At 34.1% G+C, this 26225-nt stretch overlaps 1 protein-coding gene across 2 annotated transcripts in view; it reads left to right on the top strand.

Annotated features, from left to right (window-relative positions):
• The window catches only part of LOC126003863 (desmocollin-3-like), a 35708-nt gene extending 9737 nt beyond the window's left edge, over positions 1 to 25971 (top strand). The window contains exons 6-15 of one of the 2 annotated variants that reach the window (XM_049770212.1): positions 3156 to 3322; positions 5461 to 5595; positions 6150 to 6335; positions 8147 to 8403; positions 8517 to 8659; positions 11031 to 11255; positions 13871 to 14095; positions 14901 to 15022; positions 22425 to 22679; positions 25774 to 25971. In XM_049770212.1, coding sequence (XP_049626169.1) covers positions 3156 to 3322; positions 5461 to 5595; positions 6150 to 6335; positions 8147 to 8403; positions 8517 to 8659; positions 11031 to 11255; positions 13871 to 14095; positions 14901 to 15022; positions 22425 to 22679; positions 25774 to 25971 — 1913 coding nt within the window. Of the gene's footprint in view, positions 1 to 3155; positions 3323 to 5460; positions 5596 to 6149; positions 6336 to 8146; positions 8404 to 8516; positions 8660 to 11030; positions 11256 to 13870; positions 14096 to 14900; positions 15023 to 22424; positions 22680 to 25027; positions 25055 to 25773 lie in introns of those variants that run through there. The other variant, XM_049770213.1, reaches the window with a different exon arrangement.
• The last annotated feature ends 254 nt before the right edge of the window (positions 25972 to 26225 follow it).

Raw genomic sequence — 26225 nt, 5'->3', positions numbered from 1 at the left:
TTTGGTCCTGGATCGGCTGCTTGCAAGGCAAACGCCGCTGTGCTATCCATCCGGGCCCAAATTTTGTACATTTTCTTATGAAAGCAAGATAATTATTCCTATGGTGGCCCTATACTGGTATCTTCTTTTCAGAATACATTTTAAGTATATCAAATTCAATCAATATGTAGCTTACATATTACTATAGGAGTTTGTGGCGATTTCACTACAAAACTTTTTTTAATAAAGGAAAATAGCTTTTGTTAATTTTTTTGCATATTTAGCTGGCTTAATTTATTTCATTTCACCACTGAGTGAGTTTATCATTTTTCCCTTCAAGGAGGATATTTTGGCATTATGTATAACAAAACTTAAATAAATATATTTACTTATTTGGTTTCGTTTATGCATGTGATGAATGCATTTATAGAAAATACGTTCTATTTTGGTTTTAGGTCACACTTGTGTATGCTCAATACTTACTCCTGGCTTTACACTCAAGGATCAATCCTGTAGATTGGGGGGACCATATGTGGTGCCTATATTGAATTCAGTTTGGTTACATGAAAGCAAGCACCTTACCTTTTTACTATTGCTATTCTTCTGAAATTAGGTCTTTTTTTTTTCTGGGAACCACTCCTGGAAATATTGAGAGATCTTTGTGGTATAAAAATGAAACTAGGACTTCCTTCATTATCAGAACATGGTATTTCAGATCTGTGAGACTTCTTTCTGGCAAAAGATAAATAAAATTAAGCATTTATCAATATAATTTATTCTTTTAAAATATACCTTAATTCTTCAATTGTAAGTAATATTGAGGTAATTTTTTGGTTTTGTCTTGATTTTGTTTGGGGTTCACACCTAATGGTATTGGGACTACTCCAGACTATGCTTTGGCATCCCTTCTGAAATTGCTACTAGAGATCAAACCAAGGCCTCCTGACTGCAAAACATGTGCTCAGTCCTTTGAGCTGTCTCTCTGACTCATAAAAAGAACTCTAGACATAATCATGTGCTCTCATCTCAGTCGAAGATGGCCAAGATGTTTTAGATTTGTCAATCCTTAAATGTGTCATTCTTTCAAGACTTACATATGAAAATTAAGTTTAAATTAACTCATATTATAGTTGAAAGTAGATAGATTTAATCTTCAAGGATTGCTTTGCTAACTTGTTTACTAAGATTTGTTAACTTGGCTCCTAATCTCATGGTTCAGTTAAGGATGGAAAGTTGTTATTTTTGAATTTAGGTAAATCTAGTTTTATTTCTGAGAGCCACCCAAGAGAGGTCAGGGGTTACTTTTGACTATTCACTCACTTTTGGCAGTGCTCTAGGCATCGTAGGGGATGCCAGGGATTGATTCCATCCCATGCAAGGAAAGAGCCTGGCCCACAGTACTATCTCTGGTCCCTTAAGTAACCCAATTTTTAATTTAGGATCTGCTATTATATACTGTGGGAACTCATATAAGTCCTTTAGACTTATTAAGATTTCTACTAGTTACTTAGATCTTCACTACCTGATTATATCTGCTGCTTCCTTTCATATGTGCTTTGATAATTTAATGTCATAGATGTTAACCACTATGACTCACATAGTCCAATTAAAAGGTAAAAATCACTGTTTTCGAGTTCAGAAAATCTAGTTTTTGATTCAAGATGCTATTAATTTACTGTGGGAACTCTTAAAGTCCCTTTGAGTTCTCAACCCTGTAAAATGAGATAATTACATTAGATGACCAATACCATGTTTAAATTCACAAGCTTGTAACTTTGATATTTTTTCCCAAAGAACAATGGCTGTTTTCAAACCCTTGAGGATTCATTAGCTTTGTTAGTAACAGAGGATAAAATCAAGGACAAACACTTTAATACTAAAACTAACTAGGCTAGTCTAATCATCCTGTGTTGGTAGGATCAAACTGGTAATGCTTTGAACTAGTAGATGTTTCTTGAGTTTGCTTTAACACACAGACATAGGTTTTGGACAAAATTTTGTCAACTATGGGTCTGTTTATTATTACATAGGTCAGCCTTATATACAAGATTATATAATATATAGATTTATATACAAGTCTCTGGATTCAATTTTATGGGAATTGAAATGCTATTATTAAATGTATAAAATATTATCTGTATATACTTTTGATACATGAAATTACTTAGCAGTATAGATTTTTTACTTCTCAGACAGATAAAAAATTCTAATAGGTCTAATTAAAGAAAAATTAGAATCATTTCTCACCATATAATAATTAGTACAAACTCCCATCTTCAATACTAAGTGAGAAGTGGGGACAGTGGGGAGATAGATTTTAAACTGATGAAAAAGAAATGGCCAATGAGGAATGTTAAGGATTAACAAAAATCATTTTAAAAAAGAAACTGGAAAATAAAAAACCAACCTGACTCTAATTATATTCAAATGATTTTTAGTCATTCAAAAGTTTAAATAAAATTGAGGACTTTAGCAGTGCGAAAGTTGCAGTGGTGAAGGATGGTGTACGTCTGTGATTGAAACCAAATTTTGAACATTTCTGTAACCATGGTGCTTAAATAAAGACATTGCTTTCAAAACTCTGATTTGTATAGGAGTCATGATTATTCTTTGCAGTTAAATTTCTCTGTGATGTTTAGAAATATATGTCAAAATTATTCTTAATCACACTTAATACATTTTTAGTAATCTACTATCAGAAATGTTAAACTGTGAGCAAAGTAAAAGTACACATTTACCTTAGCATCAAAGTGTTTCATATCATTTTTGTGAGGTAGTTTTAGTCTATATCATGTAAAAGTAGAATGCTTTTGTAGGAATCGAATATCTTTCTATTCAGTTTTAAATTGGGTTTCCATGCATGATTACTGCTAAAAATTGTACAGTGTATTTACGTTTATTACTAAACATTTTTTCACTTTAACTATTTATTTATTAACTTATTGATTGGTTGTTGGGCCACCCAGCAGTGCTCAGGGTTTACTCCTGGCTCTGCACTCAGAAATCGCCCCTGGCAGGTAGGGGGACCATATGGGATGCAGGGAATTGAACCAGCTCCCTCCTGGGTCCACCGCATGCAAGGCAAACGGCTTACCGCTGTGCTATCTCTCCAGCCCTGTATTTTTAAACATTTTGAATGCTTGAAATTAAAGATATATTTTTATTTTTACATATAGGAACTACAGTGGGAGTAGTCTGTGCAACAGACAGAGATGAACCAGACACAATGCACACACGCCTCAAGTATAGTATCGTGGAGCAGACTCCGAGATCTCCAGGGCTCTTCTCCGTGCACCCCAGCACAGGCGTCATCACCACAGTCTCTCATTCTATGGACAGAGAGGTAGATTTCAGACTCCGTAGGAAATTCTTTCAATGTGGGTTGTTTCTCTCTCCCTTTTGCTGAAATTTAGGAACTTCTAATTTAATTTTATTTTAGTATGTGACAATGTGTGCACTTTCTGTTGCAATTTTGGGGATAGAATCCCTGGACTCATTTACGCAAACTGAATGATCTCTCACTGAGTTACATACTTAGACACGTTAGTTATTTTTAAATTAATTATTTTTATGCATTATTGGTATATGTTATTTATATTTTTCTTATGTAAAGGAAAATACAAAACATAATAACACGTCAGTTGGAGTTGAAAACGAATAGGAACAGAACCTATTTCTATAGGAAGAAGTTGTGACTTAATATTATGTTAATTTTTCACTTGTGACTCTGATTATATCTCAGTAAAGGTTTGTTTGTTATGTGGGATCACTAGTTTTGCTTATTTCATCAGATGGCACCATGCTCTGACCATTAATCAAAAATATATAACTCTTTAATATTTATTAGAAAAAATAGTTTGAAAGTTGATTGATTTAAAAATCTTTAACACTTCATACATAATAGCAACACATAAGTTCATTAAATATTTGTAATTTTTTTCTTACTGTATAAATATATATAATACATAGAGAATAAACATGATAGAAAGATTGAGCTGAAGTAAGATTTCTTATAGAAGAGTATGATTTTTATTGTTGTTTTGTACATTTTGTTAGCCTACCTTTAGCTGAAGTTGATTATTCAAATTTATGTGGACAAAATAATTTTATTAAAAGAACACTAATGGGGGACTGGAGCAATAGCACAGTGTATAGCAGGGGTCTTCAAACTATGGCCCGTGGGCCACATATTGTATTTATTCCCATTTTGTTTCTTCACTTCTAAATAAGATATATGCAGAGTGCATAGAAATTTGTTCATAATTTTTGTTTTTACTATAATCAGGCCCTCCAACAGTCTGAAGGACAGTGAACTGGCCCCCTGTTTAAAAAGTTTGAGGACCCCTGGTGTATAATGTGTTTTCCTTCCACAGGCCCGGGTTCAATCCTATAAGGTCTCCTGAGATTCCAAAAGTTATTTCTGAGTGCAGAACCAGGAATGACCCCTGAGCACTGCCAGGTGTGGCTCAAAAACAGGATAAAACAAAACAAACAAAAAAGAAAACATTAATGGTTCCCATTAAGGCTAAAAAATCATAATTGGAGAATTAATATAACTGAACAAGAAATATAAATGGGGATAAATGATAAAATAGATTTAAGGGACAGCAACTGGTGGAATAGCACACTTGCCTTTCTGTGGCTGACCTGGTTTCAATCCCTAACATCCCATATGGTTCCTTGAGTTTGCAATAAATTCTTGCTGAGAGCAGAGCCAGGATTAACACTTGAGCATTGCTGGATATGGCCCAAAAACAAAAAGGAAAAGAGTATAATACAACATAAAGCCTATAACTTGGAAACCAAGGTTTTCATATTTAATTTTTATGGGGAAAATATGGGAATCTTTGAGAATAACCAATGAAGGATGTTGAGAAGAATACAAATTAAATCTAGGAAATTAACAACTGACAAAAAGAAACAACCCATTTAGAGGAAGAAAATATTAAAGGATTCTAAGACTCTGTAAGAGGAATATTTCACAGTGAAATGTTGGTTTCCAATGTGGAAGATAGTGAAATAACATAAAGATTGTGGGAGAAATAGAAAAAAAATAGAAAATCAATTGAAAGAAAAAGAATTAAAAGAACTGAAAAATAGTCTTTAAGTCTAAATTCTTTGTATGACTTTTGTAACTAAATCCATGCAAATAAGTAAATCAAATTAATGCATGGATATATACAACATAAAATAATGCCAAATTAAATATCATTTTAAGTATAAGTGAATGGTTTAAAAATTAGTTAAAATATTTGTTTTAGGGACCAGAGAGATAGCACAGTGGTAGTGCATTTACCTTGCATGCAGCGGTCCAGTGAAGAACCCCGGTTCAATTTCTTGCATCCCATATGGTCCTTTGAGCTTGCCAGGAGCGATTTCTGAGTGCAGAGCCAGGAGTGACCCTGAGCACCACCGGGTGTGGCCTCAACACCCCCCCCCAAACAAAAAACAAACAAACAAAAATATTTGCTTTATTTTCAGGTTGTAGACAAGTACATACTCCTAATGAAAGTACAGGACATGGATGGCCAATTTTTTGGTTTGATGACTACATCAACTTGTGTTATAACAGTAAAAGATTCAAATGATAATCCACCTACTTTCAGAAAAAGTAGTGTAAGTATGTAGTATTGTTTCTACTTGGTCAACTGCCATTTGTTATTTAATCTAAAGTAATGAGATATATATTACCATCTATTTATGTTACAAGTAAAATTTAAACTATGTGAACTTTTTTATTACTCAGAATTTACTCAGAATATTATTGATATTATCTTCCTCTTGTTAAAGTCCTATTACATTAAACATTATTCGTAATGAGTTTCTTTTGTTTTCATTTGTGAACTATACCATGTGGTGCTCAGGGTTTACTCCTGGCTCTGCATTCAGAAATTATCTCTGGTAGGCTGAAGGGACCATATTGAATGCCCAGGATTGAACTCAGATTGGATATGGCAAGGGCAAGCTCCCTACTAGCTCTATCTCTCCGGGCCCAAGAGTTCTTTTTATTTGCAAGATAATCTTCCTGAAATAATGTCAATTTTATTCATAGCTAATGACAATAATATAGCTTAAAACATTATAAAAAGTATTTTTTGGTAAAGAAGTGTCTTATTTTCTCTGCAAATATTTTCTTTATAAAATAAATTCAAAGAGATTTTTTTTTCTAGTATGAAACTTCGGTAGAGGAAAATGTATACAATGTGGAAATTTTAAGGATCCCAATCGACGATAAAGATTTAATTAACACTGCCAACTGGAGAGCCAATTTTACCATCTTAAAGGGCAATGAAAATGGACATTTTAAAATCACTACAGACCAAAAAACAAATGAAGGTGTTCTCTATATTGTAAAGGTATAGTAATAATGAATAATTGACAAGCTAATAGGCTGTAATTAAAAAATGGCTTAGTCAACTAGTTTTAGGTCATAGACTCTACAAATTAGAAGATAATTGAATATTTATTGATTCCATCTCAAACCTATCTTTCAAAAATTTACATTTAAATTAAAAAGTAAGATATTTTTATAGTTTGTGAAAAGTACTATGGGAAGCCCAGCAGGTAGGAAACTTAGACCCTTTTAACCCAACAAGATTTTGTGATATCTACCAACCACAGACATCTGTTTAAGTGCTGGTATAATTCTGTTTCGCACAATAGTTCATAAAAACCCAACAAGGTATTTACTCCATATTACTGTTTTGCATTGTTAATTATTTGCTTAATTAGTCAGAAAGGTAGAGAATACTTGTTGCTGGAAGACCTTTTCCTTGTCTCTATATCTGTCTAAACCTTTTTTTTTATCAGTCTTTTGAGTTCTAAAGAATTATTTACTCTTAACATTGAGCCCTGGAGTCCAACAATTTTCTTTTTTTGCACAATGTCCATAAAATATGTCAGGTTATGCTTGTTTCATAAAAGTAATTGATTTTCCTTCTTTGTATATACTCTAAAGTAGCAAAAATGCACAAAAGATGGAGTAATGTTAATATTACCATTCATTGTTTTCACATGAGACTGTGTCAAAAAGAGTAAACTAAATTGATTTTGTTAATATAATAAGAAGGTGATTGGATGCAAATCCAAATATAGTTGTAAAATGTTCCTTATTTTGAACCACCATGAAGTTAGAGTTAGAAATCCTGAGAACTTGATGCCCATACATCCCTTTCTGTTCTTAGCTTACTTGATCTGTCTAAGTCATGACTTCAGTTGCCTGAGGTGGTCTTCTCTTACTGAAATTTTGATTATTTTCTTTGTCTCTGAGTTCAATTTTAAAATAATTCTCCTTTATTATCAGTTCCTATGTTCGTTTTATCTACCCCTTTTCATTTTTGTATTACTTAATTAAATTATTCAAATATTTTTGTAGTTTCTTAGCTACACCCAACTATGTTTAGGACTTATGTACTGAATTCAAGGATCACTCTGGTGGGGCTGGAGAGACCATCTGGGGTATCAGGTATTGAACGCTAGCCTGCTATAAACAAGTGACATACCTGATGTACTGTTTCTTGACTACCACCCCCTTTTGAATTCAGTCTTAAAAAGTCAATAAAACATTTCATGAGTGCTGTAAAATGTCTGTGTCCTGGCTGTTGTAGTAAATAGCTAATCAAAATAAGATTGTATTTTGCTAGGAAATAGGATGGACTTTAGCAAAAAAAAAAATTGTTAAACATTGAGCAGTAGCATCTTTTCACATCTCCAGTTTCAGAGCATTTCTCCTGATAAGAATGAGGTATAAAATTTTTTTTGAGAGGCCAGAACGATCTTACAGTGGCAGGATATTTGCCTTGCATGCGATCAACCCAGGTTTGATCCTCAGCATCTACTGAGCCTGCCATGACTGATTGTAAACACAAAGCCAGGAATAATCCCTGAGAACCATGAGGTGTGGCCGATAAACCACACACACACTTACACCCTATTTTATGAATTGCTTTTCCATAGTACATTAAAACCACTTGCATAAAGTTTTGGATTACACTGCTAAGTTATGAACACTTCTCTTTTTTAACAAAGGATGAAAGAAAGATACTTTGACTAAGCAGGAAAACAGAATTTAGAGAGTACTGTTCAGATTGATAAAAATTCTTTTGCTTTTTATAAATACCGGTTTCACTTTACACTCACGCTGATATTTATATACTTAATTTTAAAGCCACTGAATTATGAAGAAAACCATCAAGTGACGCTGGAAGTCGGTGTAATCAATGAAGCTCCATTTACTAGAGATGTGCTTAGAACAACAACTATGAACCGAGCCGTGGTCACAGTTCACGTGAGGGATCAGGATGAAGGGCCAGAATGCAGCCCTGCAGTTCAATACGTACGGATCAAAGAGAATGAAGCAGCGGGGTTGAAGACCAAAGGCTATAAGGCATATGACCCTGAAACGAAAAATAGCAATGGGTTAAGGTATGACGATATCTGTGACCAAATACCAGAAATACATTAGTCATAATTGTGACAGTAACTTACTTTAAAGAATCTCATTATCACAACAAACTAATTTTATACTATATTGACAGGTACAAAATGTTGAATGATCCTAGAGGGGGGATCACTATTGATGAAGTTACTGGCTCAATCCTAACTTCCAAAATCCTGGACAGGGAGACTTTATCTCCCAGAAGTGAAGTATATAATATTACAGTTCTGGTTACAGACCAAGGTAACATTTTGGGGGAAGATTTTTATGAAGGAATTGGAGATTACAATAATATTTATGTAGAATTACTCCTGTGTTAATAATACCAAATACTTAGAAATGTAAAACTATGTTGCTATTTTGTCTAACAAGATGAAACTTTTTATAATAGAATTCATTTAGCAGTCATTGAAATTTTATTTCAGCATGGGGATCTAAATGCCTTTTTATTTTTTAATTTTTTTTTGGGCCACATTGATGATTCTCAGGGGTTACTCCTGGCTATGCACTCAGAAATCCATCCTGGCTCAGGGAACCATATGGGATGCCAGGCATCGAAGCCAAATCCATCCTGGGAAGTCATGTGCTCTCTCCAGCCCCAGGAATATAAATGCTTGTAGATGTCTAGAGGATGTGTAGATGTCTAGAAATTTCTATAAAACCATAATAGAGGCTTAAATATGATGCAACATTTTTAAATTTCTTTGAATCCCTTATCCACTTGAGGACCACAAACTGGTGGTAAAACATGAAAACCTGGTAAACTACCAGCCCTATCATATATTATTATGTATTATCCCCCAGTCATATAATGGTGAAACAGAGGAGCCAAACATACTAGCCAAATAGTAGTTTCATGGTTTAGAGAGAAAACAGGGTTAAGGTACTTGCCTTGTATATGCCCAGATTCAATTCCTAGCACTCCATAAGATTTCATAAGTTCTGCCAGGAGTAATCCTGGAGTGAAAGCCTGAGCATTGTCAATTGTGGCCCCTAAGAAAAAAACCCACAAAAAACCTCAAAATCTTATTACTTAAAATGTTAGATTCTATAAAAACAATGCTATATAGTTTTTTTATTTAATAAATAAGATACTTTTAGGGTTTTTTCTTCATGTCTTTACCTTTAGCTAGTTCTAAGATATTTCTCTTACTTCCATAGTCTATTGGTGTAAAATAGTTGAAGTATACAGCTTTTCATCACTTTTATTGAATCTTTACTTAGCCTAGCTGGTTATTAGATAACATTATTTTTCCTTGATAGGATAATTCAGGCAATAATTCAGTGTTTCTCAACCTGGATATCATATTAAAATATTTAGAGGAGCTATTTGTTTAAGAATTTGCTTCCCCTCCCCCCATCCTGCCAGGTTCCTCTTTATCCTTCCCGCCATCAAAATGTGTTTATGCTCCCATTGGTTAAAATTGTTGTACTTGTACAAATCTGATTGGTTTATGTTTCAATCCTATGTTACTACTCCTCCCACTGAAGCAGGGCTTAAAAACCTTGATCTCCCCTCAATAAACGTCTCGACTGGCAAAAAAAAAAAAAGTAATAAAAAAATACTCCTATCAAATTTAATTAAAAAAAAAAGAATATGGTAAAAAAAAACAGTAGACTAAAATCAGTCTATAAAATATTCAGATAAGATGGTATTTTGTATAACTAAATATATTTTACATAAACTGTATTGAGTATTTTTCATTTCTCAGATACCTTATATGGAAATCTTTATGACATCCAAAGTTTTCAGAAAGAAAAATACAAAGTGCAGCATTAAAATCCTAGCAAGTGTTTGAACTAAAAAAAAAATTTAGAGGAACTTTAAATATATCCTAGAATAAAAAAAAGAAAACAAACATCCAGGGGTTAACACTAGCTTCGAACTAACCAAATCAGAATCCCTCTATGCAGAACCTGAGTCATATACTTAAATATTCACAAAAGATTAAAATTGCCACAAATCTGATCTAACTATAATGTCAATATTTTACTGTACTTTAGCCTGTATTCCTTAAGATAATCCCAGGAAATGGGATTTTGACTTCAGAAATTTGATTTTACTATTTGATAATAGTTATGACTAAAAATTCATTGGAAATTGCATATGATTTGATAAATAGCAGTACTTACTTGAGATAACCTACAGGTAACATTTATTTATAAATAGTATTGTTTCTCCAAATAACCAGTTCAGTTTTTGAAGGCCTCATATATCACAAATAGAATCTAATTTGTTTTATTTTTTGGTTTTTGTACCACACGAGTAGTGCTCGTGGCGTATTTCTGACTCTGCATTCAGGGATCTCTTCTGGTGGGGTTTGAGAGACAATGTGGAGGACTGGGCACTGAATTCTGATCATGTGTGAGGCAAGTGCCCTACTCATTTTACTATCGTTTCACTTCCTAAGTGCAAAGCTTACTTCTGGCTGGCTCTTTCTCAGGGATCACTACTGACAGTGCTTGGGGTAACATATTTGCCACTGGAACTTCAAGTTTTGTAAGGCATGTACGACAAGCACCCAATTACCGTATAATTGCTTCAGCCCTATTTTATTACTTAGGAAACTATGAGAGATTTTTGCAAACTACAGTAATTCTCCTTTCTTTCTAGATAGTAAAACATGTACTGGTACGCTTGCAGTTTATGTTGAAGATGTGAATGACAATCCACCACAATTACTTCAAAGTGACCTAATAATTTGTAAGCCAAAGATGAGGCATATTGACATTTCAGCTATTGATCCTGATGAGCCTATCAATGGGCCCCCATTTTCTTTCAGCTTGACAAATCCTTCTGCAGAAATCAATAGGATCTGGACCCTCACCAAAGTTAACGGTATGTAATAAAAATAATGATATATAACTCTGAAATAACTAACAATGAATTTGTAAATAATGATATGACATATAACTCTGGAATAACTTTTAATGAATTTGATTATTTATGCACATAAGCTATAGTGTAAAAACAATTCTCTTTACCATACTTTTTATAAATTAGTGAAATTTCATGTTATCTTATATCTTGCATTTAAAAAGAAAGATACCAATTTTTTCTTTCCTGTTTTTAGACACACCAGGTGGTACAAAGAGCTTACTCCTGGCTTTGTGCTCAAGGATCCCTCCTGGCAGTGCTTAAGGGCCATAGCTAGTGCCAGGAATTGAACCCAGGCCAGCCTTATTCAAGGCAAACATTCTACCCACTCTACTATCAATCTGGACCCAAGAAGAAATCACAGTTTTTATGAAACCCCAATTTATGTTTAGAACAAAGAAAGAAAAACGGCTGTTAAAATAATATGGAGCTTGTCATTAAGAGTGTGTTAGCTATGATTTTAAATAATCCCAATGAGGTGAAAACAAAAGAGAAGTAGATTAAATTTTTCTCTAAGAAATTAGAAACGAGGGGCCAGAACAGTGGCACAGAGTGGTAAGCTTTGCTAGCTCTAGCTTTGAACCGACCGTGTTTCGACCCCCTGGCATCTCATATGGTCCCCCAAGCCAGGAGTGCTTTCTGAGCGAATAACCAGGAGTAAACCCTGAGCATCACCAGGTGTGCCTCCCCCCCTCAAAAAAAAAAACCAAAAATAAAGAAATTGGAAACGAGGAATTGATATATGGTACAAGTATTCTATGGATTTTGGTGTGATGTGAACAGATGTCTGGTATAATTCTAGACATTATTCTAGGATAATACACTTGGCAGGTGTAATAGTTTGTATTTCAGTCATAGTTCACTGACGCATATGTTACTATGTCATAACATTAATGAAAATAGACTTTTGTGTAGACTATTCTTCCTAGAATAGATGATTCATCTAAAAATAGATGGTCTACCTCCTTCTAGTTACTTCCTTGGTGTGAAGTTTCATTATTTTGGAGGCACATACTAGACACATTTTAAGTGTCAGGGGATATATAGAGACTAAAATGCAGACATAACTCATATGCTGAAATTAATGAAGTCTGTCTGAAAGTAGGAAGGTCACTATTGACTTTTTGGGACATCTATTATAACCCCTTTCATGTTGTATTATCATCTTTTTACATTTCTCCTTCAATAAAATGAGATTCTTCTTTTCTCTTTTTTTTTTTTTTTTTTTGGTTTTTGGGTCACACCCAGCAGCATTCAGGGATTACTCCTGGCTCTATGCTCAGAAATCACTCCTGGCAGGCTCGGGGAACATATGGGATGCTGGGATTTGAACCACTGACCTTCTGCATGCAAGACAAACACCTTACCTCCATGCTATCTCTCAGGCCCCAATAAAAGAGATTCTTAAGACATTTGCAGTCCATCTGGGTATCTCTAGCAACTAACATATCTTTATTTATCCAATAACTTATTATCAAGTTTGTATAAAATTGGAAGTACATGAAGAATCAATAAATCAGTATCATTAAATGTTAGAATGTTTTGGTATGGATGTCAACATATTAAAATGGGAGGAGTAAATTCTAGTGGTGAAGTGAAAATTTAACATGTTGAGGAGGCTGGCTTTTGTTTAGTGAAATTGGGTATGCATGAGAAGTATGAAACAAGGCAATTTCATACCCATATTTATACCTTAAAAAGGTGAAATTGGTGATAGGATGATTTGAAAGGCATATAGTTGAATGCTAAAAAGTTCACAAGTTGTTGCAATGCTTTGAATTGGTAAAACATCACTTAATCTAAGTTTCTGTTCCTGAGAGAGAAGAGATTATGAGATCTTTAATTTACGACAACATAATTCTAAAAACATCTATTAAACCTGAGCAGAAATTTGTATTCTTTTACATATTTGAAGTGAGGGTCAACCCAGAATTTTTGAACAATCTATAGTTATAACAGTGCAGACAAGCAAAAATCACATAGTTTGCCTTGAAAATTTGTCTTTGGTACCATAAAAGGAAATGGAAAAGACAATCTGAATTTAAAGCATTCTTGTGTGTAGCTGTGGCTATTCTTTGTTTACGATAAACATGTACATACACAGTGACATACTTGATGTGTAACAATATATTATCTTTAGTGTCCTGTATTATTTGTTTGTTTGTACTTTCGGTTTTTGGAGTAACATCCAGTTAGTGCTCAGGATTTGTTCACAGATCTGCACTTATCACTACTGATGGTGTTTAAGGAGCTATTTGAGGTGATGGCCATGTGCCACATATAAGAAAAAAGCCTTACTCACCTTTCCATTACTCCAGCCCCTAGATTAATTTTCAGGGAATATTAAATACTATTTAAATGCTATAGAGTCATTCAATGCTATGTTATTTTTTCAATCTGTCATATAAAAGCTTTGCATAATACCTCTGCAGATATATTGATGCTAAAGTAGTTGAAGATAGTTTTTCATTTTTATTCATTTCTCTATGACAGGTGATTCTTTTATAATAATGTCCCTAAAAACAATTAAAACACATACTAAAGAAAGAATAAATATGTTTTAAATTTTTTTTCAGATACAGCTGCCCGTCTTTCATATCGAGAAAATGCAGGATTTCAAGAATATAATGTTCCCATAACTGTAAAAGATAGAGGAGGTCAATCTGCTTCAAAAACCTTGAGAGTTAATTTATGTGAATGTACCCATCCAAGTCAATGTCGAGCAAGTCAAAGGAGCGCAGGAGTAGTACTTGGAAAATGGGCTATCCTGGCAATATTGTTGGGTTTAGCACTGCTTTCTAGTAAGTTTTTCTTTCACTTGAAATTCAAATGTGTAGCATCTATCCAAGTGCAGAAAAATTCTTTAAAAAAATACTCTTAATTTTTTTAGGAAGGTTCTGTGGTTTACAGTTATTCGTAGTTGAGTTTCAGGCCCAGTCACACCATCAGTGTCAACTTCCCTCCACCACTTTTCTTAGCTTCCCATCACTCCTCCTTTTTGTCTTTAACAAGTATTCATAAGTGTTGTTGTAGTTTAAGTGCTTTCAGTGTTGTTGGCTCTGTGGTATATATATATATATATATATGTATATATATATATATAAACACATACAGTATATATACTGTCCTCTTTATATATAATATATATATAATATTAATATATTTATAATATATATACAGTATATATACTTTACCTCTTGAGGGAATAAGGATTAAGTTTCTGCTGAAGAGTAGTGATAAGGGATCACAATGAGTGGTTGGTTAGTTGTACTTTTCATGTAAGAGGTTAGTAAATGTGTTTGAAACTTTGTAGGTCATTTGGTTCAAGTTATAACCAATCAAGATTTCCTTTCAAGCTAGAAAACTGTTAGAGTTTTGGACCATGAGCCTGCTCACTTCTAATATTGATTGAATATGAATTTTCACACAAAATTAACTCTTATACTTCTTAGACTTTTTACATTTTAAAATATGAAAATAGTAGCCCTTGGTTCAAATATAAATCTATGGCTAATGGAATTAACTAGCATCTAGATGCTAGTTAATAAGAACAAGATTAGTATTGATTTTATAAATGCTAACCTTTTTTCTATTTTACCAACTTAGCTGTACTGCTAACTTTAGTATGTGGAGTTGTTGGTGCACAGAAAAGGAAAGGTTTTCCTGAAGATTTAGCACAGCAAAATTTAATTATATCAAACACAGAAGCACCTGGAGATGATAAGGTGGTAAGTGCTATTTTATTTAACTGATTGATTGATTTATTGGTGAGAGATTGGAGCCACATTAAGTTAACTCTGAGCTCTGCAATCAGATATAACTCTTGACTATGCTCAAGGGACTATATACAGTTCTGGGGATTGATCCCGGGGAGCCACAGGCAAGGGAAACATGTTAGCCCCCTGTACTATACCTTTGGTCACAAGTAATTTGTATTTGATGAATACTTATTTAACTGACTCCCATTATTTCTTCTCCATATTTCTATGAAGTTATTTTGAAATTTAGGAGCATTTACATTTTTAATTTGATCGGATTATATGCACATACACATTTTATCTATCAACATTCAAGTATTTATGTAATTGGCATTTATTGATTGTTTTGGATGGACACATCTCTTTGGCTCTGCTCAGGGCTTAACCCTGGCTTTGTGCTCAGGGATCAATTCTGTTGGTCCTAGAAGGAACTTAAGTCATGCTGGGATCAAACTTTCAGTGGCTATATGCAAGGCAAACATCTTACTTACTGTACTATCTCTTTGGTCCTATTACAATTTTAAAATAAAATGTACTAGTTATTTTTTTCTCTATAAGTCAATTACTTAACACTTTTTCTTAGATACCATGACTATTTTATAATTAAAACATTTATTCTGCCTCTTCAGTTAAAACTTGATTATTAACTCTTTGATAATTTATAATGGAAAAAACATTTGAAAGGTCTCAAGAAAATGTCATATAACTCATATATATTAATTATATATGTATACTTGAAAAAATTGGAATAATGGTGAAATTGTATAGTAATTTATATGTTCTTTACTTAGATTTCTTGAGATTTCTAAGATTCTTTGTACTATTTTTCTTTTTATTTGGGCATTATATATAGATTTTTCTTAAGACATATTATTTCTTTAAAATAATTTCTGTTGAATTATGATAAATAAAACCCACTTTGTTGTAAAATAAATAAAAATATGGGTACCTGTCAAAAATCATTACAACTAGTCTGAAAGAACACAGAGTCAGAAATATAATTTCTAAATGTATTTTTTGATCAGAAGTGTGATGGAAGAGGCTCAATTTTTTGAGCTGCAATTTATCTAATACGATTAGTTTGCAAGTTTAGAAGTGATTTATCAAATAGTAAATAAATTAATGTGGAATAAAGAATTGTGGACCTTGAAACTTGGTATGCTTGGTTTTCTTTTCTTTCTTTTCTTTTCTTTTCTTTTCTTTTTTTTTCTTTTCTTTTCTTTTCTTTTCTTTTTACTTAAACAACTTTATTACATACATGATTGTGTTTGAGTTTCAGTCATGTAAAGAACACAACCAATCATCAGTGCAAAATTCCCATCACCAATGTCCCAAATCTCCCTCCTCCACACCCAATCCCCGCCTGTACTCTAGACAGGCTTTCTATTTCCCTCGTACATTCTCATTATTAGGATAGTTCAAAACATAGTTATTTCTCTAACTAAACTCATCCCTGTTTGTGGTGAGCTTCATGAGGTGAGCTGGAACTTCCAGCTCTTTTCTCTTTTGTGTCTGAAAGTTATTATTGCAAGAATGTCTTTCATTTTTCTTAAAATCCATAGATGAGTGAGATCATTCTGTGTTTCTCTCTCTCTCTCTCTCTGACTTATTTCTCTCAGCATAATAGATTCCATGTACATCCATGTATAGGAAAATTTCATGACTTCATCTCTCCTGACAGCTGCATAATATTCCATTGTGTATATGTACCACGGTTTCTTTAGCCATTCATCTGTTGAAAGGTATCTTAGCTGTTTCTAGAGTCTTGCTATGGTAAATAGTGCTGCAATGAATATAGGTGTAAGGAAGGGATTTCTTGTATTGTATTTTAGTGTTCCTCAGGTATATTCCTAGGAGTGGTATAGCTGGGTCGTATGGGAGCTCGATTTCCAGTTTTCGGAGGAATCTCCATATTGCTTTCCATAAAGGTTGAACTAGACGGCATTCCCACCAGTAGTGGATAAGAGTTCCTTTATCTCCATATCCCCACTAACACTGCTTGTTCTCATTCTTTGTGATGTGTGCCAATCTCTGGGGTGTGAGGTGGTACCTCATAGTTGTTTTGATTTGCATCTCCCTGTTGATTAGTGATGTGGAGCATTTTTTCATGTGTCTTTTGACCATTTGTATTTCTTCTTTGTCAAAGTGTCTGTCCATTTCTTCTCCCCATTTTGTGATGGGATTAGATGCTTTTTCTTGTAAAGTTCTGTCAGTGCCTTGTATATTTTGGAGATTAGCCCCTTGTCTGATGGGTATTGGGTGAATAGTTTCTTCCACTCAGTGGGGGTTCTTGTATCCTGGGCGCTATTTCTTTTGAGGTACAGAAGCTTCTCAGCTTAATATATTCCCATCTGTTAATCTCTGCTTTCACTTGCTTGGAGAGTGCAGTTTCCTCTTTGAAGATGCCTTTAGTCTCAATGTCCTGGAGTGTTTTACCTACATGTTCTATATATCTTACAGTTTTGGGTTTGATATCAAGGTCTTTTATCCATTTGGATTTAACCTTCATACATGATGTTAGCTGGGGGTCTAAGTTCAATTTTTTGCAAGTGGCTAGCCATTTGTGTCAACACCACTTGTTGAAGAGGCTTTCTTTGCTCCATTTAGGATTTCTTGGGTTTTTTTTTTTAATCAAAAATTAGGTGATTGTATGTCTGGGGAATATTCTCTGAGAATTCAAGCCTATTCCACTGATCTGAGGGCCTGTCTTTATTCAAATACCATGCTGTTTTGATAACTATCGCTCTGTAGAACAGTTTAAAGTTGGGGAAAGTAATTCCTCCCATATTCTTTTTCTCAATGATTGCTTTAGCTATTCTAGGGTGTTTATTGTTCCATATAAATTTCAAAAGTGCCTGATCCACTTCTTTAAAGAATGTCATGGGTATCTTTAGAGGGATTGCATTAAATCTGTACAATGCTTTGGGGAGTATTCATGAAGATTGGGAAATAAGACCTTTTATGCCCCATTAAGAATTTTAAGTTTTGGCCAGAGGGGTGTTGTGGAGCAGTAAGGCGTCTGACTTGCAGGCGCTAACCTATGACAGACCGCAGTTCAATTCCCCTGGCGCTCCATATGATCCCCCAAGCCTGGAGCGATTTCTGAGCACATATCCAGGAGTAACCCCTGAGCATCAACGGGTATGATCCCCCCCCCAAAAAAAAAGTTAAGTTTATTCTCTAGGTCAGAGTGATCAGGCAAAGGCTGTTCTACTTGAAGTGGATTGAAGCAGTGTGATGCTGAATCAAAAGAATGCTGAAGAGAACAGAAAGACTGTAGGAATGGGAGATAAAGAGATTGTGATATTTTGATGGTTTAATTAAGCCAAAGAATTCTATAATGGCAGTAATTGATAATTAGCAAAGTAACAAATAAGAAGCATTTTATTATTTATTTGGCTTTTGGTTTGGGGGCCACATCTAGAATTGCTTAGGTTTAAGTTTCTGTACTGAACTCAGGAATCACTCCTGGTGGTTCTGCAGGTACTATTTGGGATATAGGAGACCATATCAGACCTGGTTGGCTGCATACAAAGTCAGCATCTTATCCACTGTACCCACACTCTTAACACCCAGCATTTTACACACAAATAATAGTTTACTTTTTGCAGGTAAAATAAAAATAAAAGTGGCAGATACTGTCACTAGAGATAATGACCATATGTCAAACTTTTATATATCTTAGGGTGAAAATAGCATTCTTACCATCTCTTTCTCTTTGACCTACTCCCTACCATGATACAGAATCAGGAAACGACTAAGGTCTACATAGAATTTTTCTTCTTGTCATTTGATTTTAGAATTTGAGCAAATTTGCCTGAGCAAAACAGTTCTATTATATCATACTTAGGTCTACATACCTTTTCTTTTTTATTAACACTAACGCTTCTAATATGTAAAAATAATTAATTGTAGAAGAGCATAATCAGATACAGTTTTAAAAGACAATACTCTTTCATAATAAATGTATAGAATCATTACAGTACAATGAGTAAAAGGTGGTTAGATCGCCTGGCATCCTATATGGTCCCTCAATCCAGAGCAATATCTGAGCACATAGCCAGGAGGAACCCCTGAGTGTCACCAGGTGTGGCCTAAACACACACACACACACACACACAAAGAATAAACTTTGAGGAATCTACATATATTAATATAAAGTAGAATGTGTCATAGAACTGTGGGTTTCCCTTCAGTGTTAGTTTTTAATCTTAATTTTCTTTTCATCTGCTTAAGAAATATTTCTAAATATGTATTTACAGTAGCAGTAATATGAGCAAGAAATACAGGGTAGTAGTGCCACCAGATGGTTTCTTTTCAGTTCTTTTTATGTATTATAAAAAATGAGTAATATATAGTATATAACATCTTTATATAATGTAGACATATATATATTTCATGATCTTTTTTTTTTTTTTTTTTTAATTTATTTATTTTCGATCATATTGGCTTACATATTGTTGACAATGATATTTTAGGTACATATTTACATAAAATCAGGGGGAATTCCCATCACCAAATTGTCCTCCCTTCACCTCCGTTTTTGACCTGCCACCCATATCCTCTTCCCTCACCCCCAGGGTAGCATGATCTTTTAAATGCCACAAATCAATATATATGTATATATTATTTTAGATTCAATAAATTGTCTAAACCTAAAATCTTCTAGAAATTAGTAATAATCATTAAATAAAAATTTTAATTGCTTGGAAGCTGACACAGAGAAACTGCATTCTAATTAAGATATTGAATTCATGGTTCATATTAAGAACTAATTTGCTGAAGTTACTATATTGTAACTTCTCAACTATGACAGGGGAAGTTAGTGTAAAGTTACCATTTAAGTTCATGATTGGTCAAAAATGCAAATTTTTTAAATAAAAGTTCAGAAATTGGGCCTAAGCAATAGCACAGCAGTACAGCATTTGCCTTACACATAGCATATTCAGGATGGACCTGTTCAATCCTGGGCATCCCATATGGTCCCCCAGCCAGGAGCAATATCTGAGCACATAACCAGGAGTAATCTCTGAGTGTCACAGGGTGTGGCCCAAAACAAAACAAATACGGAAGTTTGTTGGAAAGTAGAAGAGAAATGAGAAGGAACTCTCCATTTGTGTGCATGGGGCTGGGTGGGGACTTCACATACTATTCTTAATTTTAAAGAGAACTCTTGTCTTTTTCTAGCTTCCTCAATATTACTTTGGGGATAAAAATATGCTTAAATTCTCCCCAATAATAGTTTTGATTATTCAAGACTCCTTGGCAACTTTTTTGCCAAATATTTTAAATAAAGATTTATTTTCTTTCTTCTTTCTTTCTTTCTTTCTTTCTTTCTTTCTTTCTTTCTTTCTTTCTTTCTTTCTTTCTTTCTTTCTTTCTTTCTTTCTTTCTTTCTTTCTTTTTCTTTCTTTCTTTCTTTCTTTCTTTCTTTCTTTCTTTCTTTCTTTCTTTCTTTCTTTCTTTCTTTCTTTCTTTCTTTCTTTCTTTCTTTCTTTCTTTCTTTCTTTCTTTCTTTCTTTCTTTCTTTCTTTCTTTCTTTCTTCCTTCCTTCCTTCTTCCTTCCTTCCTTCCTTCCTTCCTTCCTTCTTTCTTTCTTTCTTTCTTTCTTTCTTTCTTTCTTTCTTTCTTTCTTTCTTTCTTTCTTTCTTTCTTTCTTTCTTTCTTTCTTTCTTTCTTTCTTTCTTTCTTTCTTTCTTTCTTTCTTTCTTTCTTTCTTTCTTTCTTTTCTTTCTTTCTTTCTTCCTTTCTTACTTTCTTTTTTTTTTTGTTTGATTTTCTGGACTACATTCAGTAGTGCTCAGGGGTAACTCCTAGCTTTGTACTAAGGAATTACTACTGGCAATGCTCTGGAGAGCATAAGAATGCTGGGAACAAATATGGGTTAGCTTTGTGTAAGGCAAATGACCTACCACTGTACTATTACTTCAGACCCCCCCCTTTTTTTATTTGTCTTCAGGTGAGTCAGTTTTTACTTAGAATTTTTTTTGGTTATCATTGATTTTTACCAGAGTTCTAATTGCATGAAATAGCCTCTTTGGTTCCTCCACTCTCCTCTCCATTATTACAAATGATTCTATCATATCTATGACAGTTTAAAATATTATTTTTATTGTCGTTCTTTTCTAAAGCTTTCTTTAACTTACAATTTTGTCTAAATAATTTTATTTATTCCCATGATTTTAAATAACCCTTCTTTGGTTAAGAATTCAAGAATTCTATCTTTAGCTCAGAGATTTCTTCTGAGCTTTGTTGCTACATATACATATGCATGTCTTAGACATGCCATGCTTCTTAAGTTTGTCACCCTGAATACAAAATCACTTTTCTGTACAGCCACAAGCATACACTTCTTTCAGTGAGCTCTATCTCATCTAGTTGCAAATCAGGGCTTACAGAAATCATTTCTGACCTTTTCCTATGCTACTTCACCCACCACACCATTAAGCTTTCTATGATGTCTCTCCATTTTATTCACTCACCTGTGCTTATACTTTGGTTGAGATTATACTTATAACTTATATTAAAAATAGTTAACTCTTTGATCTCCATGTCATCATACTTAATCCCACTTTTGTCATTCACAATATTGCTTAGAATGACATTATTTTTTGTTTTATTGAGCCACACCCATTTGATTCTCAGGGGTTACTCCTGGCTAAGTGCTCAGAAATTGCCCCTGGATTGGGGCCCATATGGGATGCCAAGGGTTCGAACCGCGGTCCTTCCTTGCCTAGCGCTTGCAAGGCAGACACCTTACCTCTAGTGCCACCTCGCCGGCCCCTAGAATGACTTTTAAAAGTTTTTCTTCTTATACTACTTAAAAAACCTTTTGGGGGGTTCCTGTATATTTATATTAATATAATTATTTTAAACATGTATGCATATTTTCATATGCATTTTATATTTTCGTGCTTCCTCTCTCTTCACTTTCTTCTCTGTAATTCTGTGCAACTACCTTTCTTAACAGATTGGAAACCCAGAAAACACCATTGTGTAACCTCATTAAGGTTGCATATTTTTTCTTCCATTTTTCAGGAATCAGTTTAAAAATTTCCAAGTATATTCAACATAATTTCTGGATGAAAATTTCAATGTACTTCTGTGTTCATATGGTACTTTGTGCTCACCTAAAGAGCAGAGTAATTATATTCTTTGAGTCATTTTATATTCATTTTTTTTCTGATGGTATAAGAGCTTTTTTGTATCCCTTAAGGACAATGTTTTCTTTGCAATTCTCAACTGAGCATATAAATTTGAAAATAAACATCTGTTGAGTGAATGAATAAAAAACGTGCAAAAAGTATCTTTGTATTCTAAAACTGCCTGAAATCTATTTTCTCCTTATATAAATGGCTATGTTCTATTTTAGTGTTCTGCCAATGGGTTTATGACTCAGAAAGTCAACAACTCGAACCAAAGCTTTTGTGGAACTATGGGATCAGGAGTCAGAAATGTAGGACAAGAAGCTATTGAAATGATGAAAGGACACCAGACCTTGGAGTCTTGCCGTGGGCATGGGCATCATCACACCCTGGACTCCTGCAGGGGAGGACACCTGGAGATGGACAATAGCAGATACACTTATTCTGAGTGGCACAGTTTCACTCAGCCTCGCCTTGGAGAAGTGAGTTTCCCAAAGATGTTTGACTCTATAATTTAGATCCTCAGTAGAGAGTAATGGAAAATTGTGTATCCCACTTTTTCTCTCACTCATTTTATTTTCCTATACTTTCAATTTGTTACTAAAGAAATATCGTTTAACCTATCACATTAAATTTCTCTCATTTTTAAGATCTCATAAAAACAGAGGTTTATAGAAACCACACCATAGTAGCATGTTTACCTCACAAACTCTTTTTAATGGAATAATTTTAAAAAGTCTTTTTTTTTTTTTTTGGTTTTCGGCCACATCTGGTGACACTTAGGTTATGCTCTCAGAAATTGCTCCTGGCTTGGAGGATCAAACTGCTGTCCATCCTAGGCTAGATGTGCCACTGTACTGGCCCCTAAAAGATCATTTTTTATTTATAAAATATTCCCCCCTAATTTCACATTTCTCTGTGAAAATAAGATATCTCTACCCAGTTGCTGGATGGACATTAAGTAATGAGATCTATATAATTGGTTTGTTGTTAAGAACTTAACTGTAGTATTCAGGACTTACACCTGGCTCTGTGTTCAGGGCTCATACCTAGTGTGGTTCATGAGTACAATAGATGGCTCTGGGAATTGAATCTGGATCAGCCATTTATAAGGCAAACACTGAACTCATTTTACTATCTCTCTGATTCATACATGAACAAATTTAAAGTCAAAAGTAACCATGCAAATATTAAATTTTTTGCTAGAGAAAAATAAGGAAGTAAAGGGAGTGATTATATCAAAAGTTTTCAGTTTTGGCTGCACACCAAAATCTCTTGGTGCACTCCTAAAAGTTATTAACACCTTTGTTTGCCCAAAAAGGTTATATTTTAATTGGTTTGGCTATTTATTATTTATTTTTAAGTATTATAAATTTGTTTATTAATTAAAACCTCCTCAGATAATTAAAATATTTAGACTGAGTAGAGCATCACCAGTTTAAATATTCTTTCTAGATATAAAATTTAACTCCTTTTATCAGAGGATACTAGTGTTACTGTAACATAAGTACTGAACCAGAAGCCCTTTAATTATTTGATAGATTGTAAAATGGATTTTATTCTGTGACACAGCTACTTATGTCCATAGCATTTATTTTTGCTACATCAACTATTAGTTCTTCTGTGTTTAGACAGTCTTTACTTAAGATTGACTGAGGAGGGCAACTTAAGGGCATCCTTAGTCAAGTCTTTCATGTGAATACTAATAGGATTTAAGACACAAATGGTCCCAAAGAAGGTTCCTTGATGTTTCCTAGTAAACCTAGGAAATAAATCATAGGTTAGGGGTGAGTGGGGACACAGATAAGAGATGGTAAAGGCACAGCAGATGGGCCTATAATATAGAGCAATGTTTGACTTTCTTGGTGTCTCCACACCAGCATTCTATTTTTGCAGTGTTAGGTTGAATATTTCTTTGTTTGTTTGTTATTGGGCCACACCTGGTAATGCTCAGGGGGTACTCCTGACTATGCACTCAGAAATCGCTCCTGGCTTGGGGGTCTATATGGGACATGGAAGATCGAACCGCGGTCTGTCCTTGGTTAGCGCTTGCAAGGCAGATGCCCTACAGCTTGTGCCAATGCTCTGGCCCCTAGGTTGAGTATTGTTAATGTCAGTGAAGTCTTCTATGCATTTTTCCATTTTGCAACATTTTTTTTGTGTAGTTTTTGGGTCACACCTGGCAGTGCTCAGGGGTTATTCCTAGCTCCAGGCTCAGAAATTGCTCCTGGCAGGCACGGGGGACCATATGGAACGGGATTCTAACTGATGACCTCCTGCATGACAGGCAAACGCTTTACCTCCCTGCTATCTATCTGGCCCCGCAACATTTTTCTTAACTTACAAACTCGATTCTTAAATAGATGTGATATATGTACTTTATATTTGCCCATAATAGCAATTAGAGTAAGGATATATCACATGTAAATAATGTGCTGGTAACAATAGGAGTAATTCCCGCAAACGTTTTTTTTTATTAAACAATGACCTTGTGAGAAGCTCTTTATTTTTAGTTTATATGAAGGGAGAGATTAATAGATCTTCAGTAATTTGATCAAAATCATGGCTAGCTTGTAAAATCAGAACAATGACTCAAACCAGGACTCTCTGATAATGAAAGTTCAAATTCTTTATTCTAATGCATATTATCACCACGTTGTGGATTAACATCACCTCTAGATAAAAATGTGTGAATCTTAAATATAATAATACTTTACATGTACTTTAAATATACATTTTTAATTTGCATGGAAACAGTAGAAATGTAAAATATAATTACTTTATGGTATGGTTGTGATGTCGACCAATCATGTGCATTTTTTGTGTATAGGACTCCATTAGAGGACACACTGGTTAAAATTAAACCTAAAAGGTAAATAAAATATGCATTTATGTTTATATGTTTGAGTGTGTTTAAAACAACACAATGAGATACTACATGACTATAAGAAAAGAAATGATGACTACATGGCTATAAGAAAAGAAATGGGGGTTGGGCGGTGGCGCTAGAGGTAAGGTGCCTGCCTTGCCTGTGCTAGCCTAGGACGGACCGCGGTTCGATCCCTCGGCGTCCCATATGGTCCCCCAAGCCAGGAGCGACTTCTGAGCGCATAGCCAGGAGTAACCCCTGAGCGTCACCGGGTGTGGCCCAAAAACAAACAAACAAAAAAAAAAAAACAAAAAAAAAAAAGAAAAGAAATGATGAAATCATGCAGTTTGCCACTACGTGGATGGATTTTCGAGAATATCATGCTGAGTGAAATTAGTCGGAGAGAAAGGGAGTGATACATAAGATCTTTCTATAACGAAGCATAGTAGTGGAATAAGAAATGCCCGATGCAACAGATCCTGAAATCTGATCTATAGCACTGAGTTTACCATGGTGTAGGGGTAGGAGGGATGTGGGATGTAAAAGGGCAGGCCTGAGACAATGGTGGATGGAAGCAGATATGCTGGTGGAGGGTGGTGTTGGAACACTGTCTGCATGAAACCCTAGCATTAATAGTATTATAAACGACAGTGCCTAAAATAATGTTGAAAATTAGAAATTAAATAATACCTATTCTTAATTGACAGAAATTGCATAAATGCAATCAGAATGAAGACATTATACCATCTCAAGATTATGTTCTTACATATAACTTTGAAGGAAGAGGAACTCCAGCTGGTTCTGTGGGTTGCTGCAGTGACAAGCAGGAAGAAGATGGCCTTGACTTTTTAGATAATTTGGAAGCAAAATTTACTGCATTAGCAGAAACATGCACAATGAAATAACTCTAAAGTGCTGAAGACATTAGGAAATTTCCAAAAGGGATATTTTAAAATTCAGTTTCTGATTGTATATTTAAATTTTTCTAAATTTTTAACTGCACCTATTTTATTTTGATAGTAATTTGTTATTTAGATATTTTCCAAGATATTCAGAATGTTAAAATATATTTTACTTATTTTTTACACCAAGTAAATATATCAATTAGTAATATTTTGTATGATAATGGAATTAAGGTCAATATAATATCGACACTCTG

The sequence above is a fragment of the Suncus etruscus genome, chromosome 3 (assembly GCF_024139225.1).
Source record: "Suncus etruscus isolate mSunEtr1 chromosome 3, mSunEtr1.pri.cur, whole genome shotgun sequence".
Classification (NCBI taxonomy): domain Eukaryota; kingdom Metazoa; phylum Chordata; class Mammalia; order Eulipotyphla; family Soricidae; genus Suncus; species Suncus etruscus.
The sequence above is the reverse complement of the archived record's forward strand: the minus strand, read 5'-3'. Positions and strand labels throughout refer to the sequence as shown.